The sequence below is a fragment of the Ambystoma mexicanum genome, chromosome 1p (assembly GCF_040938575.1).
Source record: "Ambystoma mexicanum isolate Mex_15411 chromosome 1p, UKY_AmexF1_1, whole genome shotgun sequence".
NCBI lineage: Eukaryota > Metazoa > Chordata > Amphibia > Caudata > Ambystomatidae > Ambystoma > Ambystoma mexicanum.
The window spans coordinates 753,124,837-753,137,943 of NC_090921.1; the positions used below are offsets into that span (position 1 = coordinate 753,124,837).

The 13,107-nt window shown below is 44.5% G+C and overlaps 1 protein-coding gene and 1 non-coding gene across 3 annotated transcripts in view; both read left to right on the forward strand.

The window, feature by feature from the left end:
• The window catches only part of LOC138580207 (neuronal acetylcholine receptor subunit alpha-7-like), a 233,929-nt gene that overhangs the window by 188,992 nt on the left and 31,830 nt on the right, over window positions 1–13,107 (forward strand). For both annotated transcript variants that reach the window (XM_069650564.1, XM_069650570.1), the window contains one exon: window positions 8,690–8,776. In XM_069650564.1, the coding sequence (XP_069506665.1) occupies window positions 8,690–8,776 (87 nt within the window). The remainder of the gene's footprint in view (window positions 1–8,689; window positions 8,777–13,107) is intronic.
• LOC138459110 (U2 spliceosomal RNA) lies at window positions 8,090–8,280 on the forward strand. The gene has a single exon (XR_011262537.1). It is a non-coding gene; the product is annotated as a U2 spliceosomal RNA (small nuclear RNA).

The following is a 13,107-nucleotide window of genomic DNA, read 5'->3' on the forward strand; positions in this document are numbered from 1 at the left end:
ACAAGGAAAGGGTGGTAATAGACTGTCGAATGACTGGGTTTGATAACTGGACTTCCAACACCAAAACACAGGTGACGGGCATGGGCTCCTCGTTTGTATGGGGAAGTGAAATGTAATCTGATTGACTTACTGTCTTTTTCCCTTCAAACAACTTGCCTGCTGGTTTTCCGCCATTCATGCAAGGCGTATGGGACACAAATCCAAGAAGTGCCCTGAACCTCCACAATACATAGACAATTACTCAGTCGTTGACGTTTCTCCTCTTCAGATAAGGGTCCTCGGAAGGTTCCCAATTCCATTAGTTACACTTGGTGATTCTCGTCGGGAACTGTAAACTTGAAGGAAGCGACCAAAGAACTGGATGGGTTTGCACATATTGCCTTTTTTCCCCACGTTGCTCTACCGAGCGATGATCTATACGAATGACCAAATCAATCAAGGAATGGTGATCCATGGGCTTGGGTGTATGAACCAGATCATCCTTGTATTCTTCCTGGAGGCCGTGTCGAAAGAGAGTTCTTTGGGTCACTTCAGGCCATTGCGTATCAGCCGCTAGCTGACTATACCGGCTAATGTACATCTTGGAAACCTTGCTTGATATTAACCAGCTGGTTCAGTGCCTTTGAGACAAGATTGGGTGACTGAAATGTCTCTAAAAAGGCCTTCTCGAATTCCTGGAAATCATTTAAGATGGGACTATTAGCCGAGACATAAGATGCAGCCACCACCAATGTACTTCCCATGAGGTTATTCAGGATATAACCTATTCTTGCTTTATCAAGCCAAAATGGGCTGTCCAGAACATGAACTGTATTTTACAGTGATTACAAAATTCGGTTCATTTTCTCAGGTCTCAATGAAAACTTCATAGAAGTGAAATGGGCCACCTAGTTTTCAGAAGCTGAGGCCGAAGCATCATGTGCCAAGTCTGCACTTAATGTGGTATTCTCTTGCCTGAGAGTAGTCGCCTCTAGGCGTAATTCCTGCATTTCGTCATGGAGTTCCTGTATGGCTTCCATATCCGGTCCGCTAGTGAGGCATCACAATCTCTCAAGTACCTTGTCTCTTCATCGTGAGGTCTGGGGTGCTTTGTTGGTTGGATTCACTGAACTTCATTGCAGATTTTGCACGTTAACAGGGCAGAAGGAGGAGCCAAACCCCTTTCCACCCTTAAACTCAGGACTCCCCACACCACACGCTTACCTCCTGGAATTACGCGATATGGAGATAATGCAGACACTGAGCCGGGAAGTGCAGAAGCACAGACCACAAGATACCCTGAGAGCCAGACAAGGCATCAAGAGATGGAGCAGGATGGCAGGGTCAAGAAGCCCAGCATGGACAATAGAAGGAGTGAGAAAACAAGGAACCAGAGAGCTGGGGCAGGCACATACTAGAAAAGAGGCAAGCAATAATGAGGAGGAACAGGCAGAAGGCGAGGTGCAGATGCACAGGAAAAACCAGAAGGTCAGGATACGAGATGCAAAGAATGGAGTTCCAGCAGGTAAGGAGCATTGAGACATACCTGGATGCAGTAGCATCTTCCTTTTATGGAATGCTGCTGCTATCCTAAGTGGATGCCGTGGCACATTGTAGCATCACGGCCTGTTCCCATGACAGTGTCATGCAGCATAACCTGGAAGGATGGTGGACGTGTCCGCATAATGGCAGCAACCAAGGTGGAACGTCGGGTAAGTGTGGGTTGCTGATGAGACATCCATAGTCCCGGGGCTCAGGCGAGTGTTCAGCGCCAACCGCAAGGAAAGCAGCACCAACGTAGGCACAGGTGCCAGCCTGGAGCAGGTGAGGTGAGGTGAGGAGGTGCTTGTATGGCGCGAGATATGATTTAGTTATTCTTTGTTATTCTTCCTACAATACTTATCACTACTTATCATATGAAACATCAGGCACAGATATGGTACCCAAATAATAGGGTCTTTTTAAAATATTTCTATTGGTATCCCATCAGGGCCTTTTGCCTTCCCGAAGAGTTGGCTTTCTGGGGGCCTATCTATTTCTTCTAACGTAAATACTGAATCATCACCTAAATTAATATCATAAATCAGATTCTCATAGTCATCAGAAGACATAATAAACACTGGTTTATCTTCTTTATAAAGACTTGAGAAGTGATCATACCAAGTAGATACGGGAATGGCCAATTCAAATGCATTCCCGCCTTTGCTAAATCATGTTTGCACAACCTGCTAAAATCTCTTACTATCTCTGCTCTTAGTGGCACAAATTCATTTGTCCCCTCTTTTTTCAGGAACAGACCATTTCTTTTACTTAGTCATGAGCTTATATTGTTTTCTTAACAAAGTAACCGTATCATTATCATAAATAGGTGATTTTATAGACTGTTACAGCTCCCTTTTCTATAGATGACAAGCTTTGTCAAACCATGGATTTATCTTTTTAAAATAAGATCTATGCAGGGAGCGAATAGGCGTGGTGACAAACTGATACATTATTCAGAAAATATAATTAATAGAATTAACAATTAAGCTTAAATCATTGCCTGCTCCAAAGATCGATTCTAAGGTGGGTATAAGCTTGTGATATATAGACGGTACAAGAAATTCAGATCTAAGTCAATCCATTTTAGTCATTTTCAATCTCTTGCATGCATGAACAGGGTACTCCTATTTTTCCCCGCATGAACTATATCGCTATTAGTGGTCCACAGAGTTAAAACCACTGGATTGTGATCACTTTATGTTCTCTGTGGAGCTTTCAGATAAACTACAGTCTGAGTGGTTTTTGTACTGCTAGAACATGTGGGGGCAGATGGGATATCACCACTAATTCTCTCATTAGGTGCCTGGACACCTAACTAAAAAAGGATTTGAGCAGTTTGCAAAGCATATTTATTCCTTTTGTTTGGAATCACATTTATGTAAAGATTTAATATCCCAGAGATACTCTCCTTTATCTAGGAGATCATCCACCTCTTGGAGAGGCTCAAATTGAAGATTAAAATCCTTCAACGAAATAAGCATCAGTGAGTTCTTAGAGGTGTTTGTTCGCCCATTCACCTACCAAGGAGTCAACTTTGTCTATTAGCTATTTGCTCCATTGCCGATTTATATATGTTAAAGAGATGTTAGAGAAGAATGTTAACTGATGGAAACTCTATAAGCAAACATGGGAGATCAGACGATCCTCTGTCGAGGCATAGGATTCACACATTAAGCCTGGTATTAATTCAAATTACCAAGCCTTCACTTGGCCATCCACTTTTACCAGATCATTTATGCTGCATCGCTTGCTCCACACTCTGGCTAACTATTCCTTCCGATACAAGTGGCTCAACCAGGGTCAATGATACCTGCAATTTTCCATGTTGCTTCAGAAAATAAACCTACCTGTAGCTGGCTTAAATCATTGGTAGGTACGATCAAGTGGCGTGCCATCAGTCAATCCACCCAATCTGGTCTACAGGCTTTAAATGTGTTGTAATGGGCTGCATGGGTAGGATAAACATATGGTGGTTGACCAAGGGGTAGTGTGCAGGTAAACAAGTAGTGATGAAGATGTACTGCCAGAAATAGGAGATAAGGTCCCAGTGGAAATGTGACCCTCTGTATTCACAGAAGGAGGAACAAGGGGCTTGAGTTGGCTAATATTCTTAATGTTATGAGGACTGCCTCCTAATTCAATCTGTACCCCAGTAGGGGAGAAAAGCCCAGACATCAATTGATAATAGACCGTCACCTACTAACCCAGTCCCAAAAGTAATATTGCATAGTCTTATCTCAACATCTGGGATCATTAAATCATGTAGCAACAATAATATCTTTCACCCTGCTCAGCAAAGAGCCCTGCGTTTGTTTTGTCCCCACTTATGCTTAGGAACATGAGTCACATAAGTCACATAAACCAGCACCCTATCTGAATGGCACTATTTATTCCGTTTCAGAATAGTCCAAGATTTGTTAAACGGAACAAAACAATATGCCCCTTGACCTTGGAGATTTCCTGGTTTAGAATATGTAAACCTATCAGGAGCCCGGTTGTGGGGGGGACGAATAATACAATTGGCCCGTGCTTTGCATTGCTTCCTTTCTCCCCAGACTACGAGGGTTATTAAGTGAATAACTGTCGAATACTCGGCTGATTGTAGAAAAAGTACCTTTCCTTCTAGATAAGGGGGCTACTTGTGTGGTAACATTTAGTTGACCAATTGCGTTCAGTTTTCTTTTTTAACGATGACAGCATCTCTTAGTCCTTGAAGCTAATGTCTTACTTGACAAGAGTTCCTCATTAAGACCATCAATCTTTGATTTTAACAATGGGGCTCATTATGAGTTCGCCTGCACCCCACCGGTAATTCCGACGGATACCGGGAAGCTATTTTACCATCCCCGCTGCCCGATATCCCGGTATTACTGGGATATTATGGCTGGCAAAGACGCCAGTAACTCCCCCTTCCTGGGAGTCCCATAGTACTCCATGGGATGGGGTTGCTGGCACTGTTATTAACGGTGCTGGTGATCCTGGAATTTATCTGCCGGCAGGTCAGGCCTACTGGCAGACTTTCAGTTGGCCGGTTCCTGGTTCAGAATACAATAGTCATTGCATAAAGTTATTTTAATAAAAACAAAAAAGGCCAACAAAGGGTTACACTTGTTGGCCAAAGAAGGCATAATGGGCTGACTGAGTTCCTGAGTGTTTTCCATTATACCATTATTGACATCACATGGTAATACATTATTAGTATCTAAGACGGATGTCCTCATTTTATCAGAATGTTCCTGAGCACAGTTAGATGGAAATGAATATCGATGTGTTAGAGTAACTCCTTCAGCAACAATGACTGTCTCTGCAGGAAATCACTGTTTGAGACTCATCCTCTTCATCAGGTGCTACGCTCGGAACCACAACAGAGGTTGGTACAGATACATTATTGCTATGAATTTGAGCAGCAATGAGAAAACAACGCCCCATATTGATTCTGGATTTGTGGAACTTTGTAGTTTTTAAGGGATCCAGAGTCCTCTCTTTCTCGTCTTCCTCCTTGGCGAAGCACCTTGTGATGTTGTCATAGGGGAATTCCTACTTACTGCTCTAAAATGATCCTCCCCTCCACATGCTGTGCATTTGTGCCCTAGTGTGCCTTCATGAGGGAATTGGTACCCGCAACTGAAGCCTGTTTTGTCTGTCTTCCTGGCACCCTCAGCTTGAGCTGGCATCAGTTTGCTGATGGTCTCTTCTTCTTTTGCTGTTGTTGGGAATAGATTTACTTTGCTCATGCTGAGTACTTGTTGTATAATGGCTGACTCTGTTCTTGCCATTGCAAAAATCTCATCTAATGATCTTTGTTTCTGTAGTAGCTATTTCCTAAAGTTAAGAGACTCGTAGCCTGCTATTACCTGGCAAAGTGATGCTTCCTCAATGGAGGATCGATGAAATGCACAATGTATTATGCGTCTTTGGAGCTGCATTACCAAATTGTCCAGTGTCTCACCTTTCTCTTGTGTTGTCATATGAAACACATGTCTTGTGGGGTTGTATGAAGCACATGTCTGTGATAATCCACGTTGGTGTGCGGTGCAAAATAAGTTGATAACACTTCTTGTATTTCCTTAAATGTCGCCTTTACTTCATCTACCAGCTCATGCACAGCCGCACCTACGGCCAGTGTTAACAGGCTTTTCTTTCTCTCATCATCTATGAGGCTCATGGCGTGGATACATACCTTGAAGTCCTTGGTCCAGCGAATCCATCGTGGGCCCAGGTTACTGGTATCTGTGAGATCAAAAGCCATGAGCAATTACCATGGTACAACCTCTCCTTACACTATTTGAAACATCAGCGATGATCGCCATGACACTGCCGCAGGAACGTTCTCATCTGACATCTTAATAGCACTTTGCTGCTGATCACGCTAGACACTGGACCTGTCCATCCTCATTCTGAGGCACACACCCAGAGGACCTGCCTCATGCGGAAGCCCACGTGCTTCACGCCGTGTCCTTGCCGCTATCCAAATGCGTGCCCTGGAGCATAGGGCCACGCCCCCTCTGACTCGACTGTTCGTGGGCTAACTGCCTCGTGTCATAGCAGTGTGCTCCTTTGACCCATGCACCCTTTATCTCAGGACCGCGGTCCACCCGCTTCACATCGTGTCGGTGTGAACTTGACAGTGCGCACACCCCTAACTCCAGGGTCGCTGTCTGCCCGCTGTAGGCCACCCCTGCCGCGTGGGTACCAGATCAGCTCTGCCAGCACATGCCAGCAGACCATGCATTGCACAGAGATTTAACTGCGTTGCGCAGCCGCCACACAGGGTCCGTCTTCCTTTGTCACCATTGTGATGTTCTCTGAACATCGGGTCCCACAGGCTAACACAAATACTCCAACTCTATACATAAAGGAAGGAGGCCACACAGTCACGTCTTGGTAGACTACCAGTTATTTTCTAAGAGAGGACTTCCCATCCTCCAACACCACTTCCCTATTCCACCCACCAAAAACTCCACCTCTAAACAGAACAAGTCTGATTGACAGCGTGACACCTGCCTCCGCTAGCACCACCACTCCCAGTGTTATTACTTCATAGGTCGCTTTGAGATACAACTTTGTACACTTTCGTTTGGCATTGCATCCCCTTGTTCACAGTTTAGAAACTCCATTGGCTGCAATTAATGCTTACTCTACAATTTTCTTGTTTTGAACTTCCGTTGACACAAGATTTATCCTACAAGCTTGACCATTGGCTCCTTCATGTAAAACTGGGCGGAAGTACGTTTCCTTTGTGCCATCTCTATCCTTCTAGTTGTTGAAGTTTTCTTTAGATACAATCTGCTCCTGTGTCCGCTATCATTTGTATGTTCCTCCAGCCTGTGTGGATGTCGCAGTACTGTTTAGCTCTTTTGCTCTTTTGTAAAAATGTTCTGCCACACTCATTACTCTACTTTCTGAAGATTCATCACTATTGTCTGATGCTTCTGCTATGCTGGTTTATCTCTTTCCTACCTTCAGAGCCCTTCGTCAGTACACTATTGCAAAGTGGCCTGCTTTCTGCCAATCATGTACGGGCCTTTCTTTCGGTATGTACATTTCCACAAGGTCAGTTGTGCATTCAGCTTGTTGATTGCACTGATGGTGTCCTCACTGCTGGGTGTTCTTAGTATCCATTTCTCGATGCCAATGTGGGGGTCACCAATAGCAAACAAGGAGAGGTAAGGTAATTGTGAACTATGGACTTATTCACAGGTTGCAGGTACTAATTACGGTTCGACCTTGCTAGGGAGATCTACACCCTCACTCTGCGACTGCTAGAACTGCTTCTACATTTCATGTGACTCTCATGGGAGCCGAGCGCATGTGGATGATGCAATGTGCAGGGCTGGGTTCAGTGCACAGGAAGGATTCAGCCTTGTCTATTCCATAAACCACTTTATTAGCTGCTCCTCCTCTCTGTAAGCCCTACTCCTCTCCCCTATATTTACTTTGATCTTCTCTCAGTTTCTCCTTTTCACACTTCCTGTGTCCCTTACGTCAACCCTCTGAATGTCTAGATTCTCACTGTATTCTCACTGTAGCCACTGCTCCTCACTCTGGCTAACTTCTCCTCCCCTAATGATCACCGTGAGCCACGATCGTACACAGAGGCCCCGCCGGGCCCCCCAGAAGCTAACCAGCATCTCACCTAAGGACCCAACCCAGTCCTATAATCTTCTGCCTTGATAAAGACCCTTGCTCGAAACACGTGTTGACTTTTATCCTTTTCACATGCAAATGTACAAATATTTGCCTGCAATACCGTGGCAACCAATTGCCTTTCTTAACCATTAAAAATCAACCATATGAAAACTCAATAGTTTCCATGATGATTCTGTGATCAAACACCCAAGGATCACTGATACAAGGGACACATGTCTGACCCAGCGCCATTACCCCTAGGGATCCAACAACATACCATTTTCCTCCCCTTTTAGACCCCATAGACATTAAGTGCATCTAACACCAAGTGAATCTACACAATGAATCCAAAGAAGGCTCACTGCCTAATGTACTCCCTTACAGGTATAGCAATATGCCTGCATGCTAGGATATGGTGGCATACATTTATAAATCTACTATCGCTTCTCGGCCTTTTGGCTAAGATCAAGTGTAGTATCTGTTCTTATCAGTTTAATATCTGATACGTCCTCTATCTGGGGACCATATATTAAATTGATTTTTGGAACCGGGAGATGGAATGGGAGCTTGCTCTGTCCACTCCACGCATCAACTTGGTATTGCAGTACCTCCAGGACTGGTGCACAAAGAAAAGAAGAAAAATAAATAAATAAATAAAATAAATCTACTAACTAATGGAATTCCAATTATAGTATCATGTATGTGCTTTTAGATTGAAAGAATCTCTCACAAGCAGAGTTCCTGCATATAACTGATGCTGTGGGTACTGAATATCAGCAATTGACGTGGATTTGTTGAACAGACTCATTCGAATGAGTGGCAGATGGTTAAAATAGTCTATTGTGCACCTTTTTAGCAACAGTTCAGAAATGTTGTGGCAAATTTAAAAATGACTAGTTTTGTGCCTTATTTTTTCAAGCGCAAAATCACTAAAAGCTGGATGGTCTGGCCAGCTCCTCCCCCTGTATTCCCACCATTGAATATAAGTCCTGCAGTTCATTAGTGCAATCAATCAACTTCTGTTTTTTCTTCACCGCAGGTATCACAGTCTTGCTGTCCCTCACAGTCTTCATGCTTCTGGTGGCTGAGATAATGCCGGCTACCTCTGACTCAATCCCGCTCATAGGTAAGAAGCAATGACAGCACCCTACAGCACCTATACCTACAAAATATGGCTGCCACAGAGTCTGTGTGAGTACCTGCACATGGTTTGTGTAAGACTGATAAAGCAACCAGTAAGCCACAAATATGGTACAAACTGAAATTGCTTCAGTGTCTTACTACCTTGCAGAGTCTGGCTCAAGCAGGCACAACCCTGACACATACTTCCACTTCTGCCCTCACAAACAAGCACTAATATATATATTTTTTAAATGCAACATATTTTTACATTTATTTTTATCTTGGCACAATGTACTTTTCATTTATTTGGAGTGTGCTTTTGGTTTGTCATCAAGCCTTGCACAATGTAAACCAACAATAGATGCATTATTTCTTAAATATCATGATACCGTATAACCATAATAATCCATCTAAAATACATCATACATTTCCCGAATTATAAAACAGTAATCACCTCATTTACAAATCACATTTTCAAGAAAGCCACATTCTTTATACATTATTAGATAATACAATTTAAAATTAATTTACAAAATTCACCAGTTTTTAAAAAAAAAACCTTCTTTAAGGCACATTTATCCAGCAGTTTGTAACGTAAACCTTCAATTTTAGAGCATTTTATAATTAGATGCTTTAAAGTTTTCACTTTATCATTCATCATACACATTATCCAAAATCTATCTTCAATTGATGTCTGCTTACTACTAGTCCCGAGTATCTCATAGTGTTTAATCAATTGATTCTAAACAACATAAATAATTTTTAAAAATCTGGAAAGCAGCACACTTATTGTTTGTCCAATTATATATTGAGAATTTGTTTCCCTTAAATAAGATGTATTTGCACACCACTCAATCTTGCTAATTTTACTCCCTCCGTCTATTACATGCAACACTGAAGCCCAATTTGTTTTGATGTCAGCTGATTGCAAAAAATTCCGATATAGAAATGAGAATCTCATCCATTATTTGTTATTATACTTTAGATTTGTCTCTTTAATGCAGACAAAGAGTATTCATTTCTGACTTCTTAATTTTAAATAACAAGATTAGTCATCTCACACATAGGTTGGTCTGTGGTGGCAATAAACCTGACTCAGCTCTAACGGGTTGTATAGGAATACCTTTTTGTAAACCTAAGAGCGTTCTTCAAGTCCGGCCCTCAGGATGGTTCAGGCTCATGTAACTGTACAATAACCTAATTTCGCCCCATTAGTTGGCAATTGGAACAACCTTTCGATTGTAAACTCTTTAAAACTGGAGCCAAAGAGTAACCTCCATATTCTCTATCAAAATGCCTAATTTTGCCAATTACAGAAATAAGTTTCCGATGTATGTGTTCCACAACTCTAATTATTTTGAATGTATTATTAATGCTAACGCGTAGTGACATAACATCTTCTGTGACTTCATTTTCATCAGTTAAAGAGACGTTCCCTTTAAAGCTTTGTCTTTTTTCCAGTTAATATAATTTTGTTTTTATGTTTACTTATTTCCAAAGCTGATCCATGCAAATGTTCATTACTGACTACCAAACTACCTTGTGGGGTAATGTCTAGAAAAAAGTCATCCGCTTAGACCAAACAATGGATTTTGGGTTCATTTAGGGCCACCTCCAAAATTGCTATATATGAGTTGAACAATAATGGTGCTGAAATGCACCTTTGTTTTAAGTCTAACTGTGTTTCTATCTGTGATGACATAGTTCAGACATAGTCATCCAATCACTTACTGTGGTATTTTCATGCAACATTATGATAAAGTTTGATAACCCAATGCCTATGCTTCCCCAAAGTAAAGCCCTCTCAACCCAATCAAACGCACAAGTTAAGTCTAAAAATGGCAAGTACAAGGGATCTTTGTTTTGTCTCCTTTGAATGCCTTGTCTGCCGACTCTCTCTCTCTCCTAGCCATTCCCTTACCGTGGCTACTATCTATCGGCCACCTGGTCAAATTTCCTCCTTCCTCTCTGAGTGGGCTGACCTCTCCTCCTCACTCCTGTCCTCAACCACACAACTCCTCTTTCTTGGAGACTTCAATATCCACCTTGATGCCTCCTGTCCTCCCTCTGGACTCTTTCGCGACATCTGCGACTCTCTCTCACTCTCTATTCTCCCGTCTGGGCCGACCCATTCTTCAGGGCACACTCTTAATGCTCTGATCTCTTCTGACCTTCCCCTCTCTGTCCCTCTCTCCACTCCTCTCTCCTGGAGTGATCACTTTGTCCTATCCTCCCACCTCACCTTCCCTACCCCACAGGCAAAGCCACCCTCATCACTGCCACCCACTTCGCGGTCATCCGACCCATGAAGCGCGTGTCAGTTGAGGCTTTCCCTTCCACCTTCTCGCCCCCCCTCCCCCTTCGGCTGACTCCCACCCTGACACAGCCCTCTCCACTCTGCTATATCTGATACCCTTGATATCCTTGCCCCTGTCATGAGAATCCGCCTGAAGCCCAAAGCCAAATGTAACTCCTGGTATGACTCGGATCTCGTCACCCTTAAACGCAAGTGCAGGGTGGCAGTGAGGAAATGGCGAGCTTCATGTTCATCCTCTGACAAACTGGCCTGCCGCCTGCTCCAAAGGCAATACCGGCTCTCCGTTCTCACTAAGAAGAGAGCCCTTATCCAAGCCCGCATCTCTGCGGCATCTAACAATTCGGCCGAACTCTTTAAAATCTGCAAGGAGCTGGCCAACCCTGCTGCAGTCTCCACCTCTCCTGTCCCCTCCCAGGCCCTCTGCACGGCACTGGCCTCTCACTTCATTTCAAAAACTCAGGACATCCTGTCCTCACTCTCCTCCTATCACCTCCCCTCCTCTATTCCCTGCTCTCCCTCTGGCCCTTCTGCAGCCACCCCTCCTCCCTCCTTCTCTGCCTTTCCCCTTTTTTCTGCTGACGAGGTTTCGAGACAAGTCCGATCTATGAAAGTCTTGTCAAAACAGGTCCACCCCTGTTCCTCCACAACTATCAAGGACCACATCGACTCCCTGGCGCCTGACCTGGCTAACTTCTGCAATCACTCCTTCACCTCTGGAGTCTTCCCATCCCCCCTCAAGCACTCCCTTGTGCACCCCCTTCTTTAGAAACCCTCTTCCGACCCCTCCTGCCCAGCTAACTATCGCCCAATCTCTATCACTCCCTTCTTGGGCAAGCTCCTGGAGAAACTGCCCATCTCCCAGCTTAATCTCCATGCTGAATCTGTTGGTAGTCTTCATGACCATCAGTCTGGCTTCAGAGCTGCCAGAAGCACAGAAACTGCTCTCCTGAACATCCGTGAGGACCTGCTCTCAAACCTTGACTCTAACACCCCTTGTGTTCTCATTTTGCTCGACCTCTCTTCTGCCTTTGACACTGTCAACCACACCATCCTGCTCAACCGTCTCCGTGATAACCTGGGTATCACTGGTCAGGCTTTGGCGTGGCTGACCTCCTTCCTCTCCAATCGACCCTCCCAGGTCCAACTGGGTTCCTTCCTCTCTGACATCTTTTTCTCTACCTGTGGTGTCCCCCAGGGATCTAACCTCTCCCCCTGGCTGTTCAACCAGTACCTGGCACTTCTTGCTCACCGCATCGCCGCTCTCTGTCCCAACTTTCAGTGCTATGCGGATGATACCCTGCTCATTTTCAGGCTACCCTCGGCCTCCTCTTCCCCTTCCCTCATCTCTGACTGTCTTTCTGCTATCCAGGAATGGTGTGCCACCAACGACCTCTGCCTTACTGCCAGTAAGACTGAGATTCTACTTATCGGCACACCCACTCCCTCCTTCCCTGCAGCTCTCTGGTCGGCCTCCCTTGGCCCTCTTCCTGCTCCTACCTGCAAGGCAAAAAACCTTGGGGTCATCTTTGACTCCACACTCTTTCTCTCCTCACATATCTGACGTCTCTAAGAAGTCACACTACCAGTTACACCTCCTCAGAGGTATCCTTCCTTTCCTCTCCTTCCCCCAGAAGCTCACTGTCTCCAGAGCCCTGGTTCTCTTGAAGCGTGACTACTGTAACAGCCTCTATCTAAATCTTCCTGCCTCTACTCTCCGCCCTTTGCAACTCATCCAGAACAGGACTGCGAGACTTTTCCTTGGCCTCAAGCCCAGGGACCGTATCTCTCCAGGACTGAAATCGCTACACTGGCTCCCAGTGGCTGCGAGGATTAAGTTCAAAACCCTCTGCATTGTCCACACGGCCTTCTGGGGCCTTGGGCCAAAATACCTTCAACTCTCTCTTCCTAAATGTCTTCCTTCTCGAGCTCTTCGCTCATCCACCTCCAACTACCTCAGGGTCAGCCGATTCTCCAAGCAACGAGCTGGGGGTAGATCTCTCTCTGCAGCAGGGGCCTCC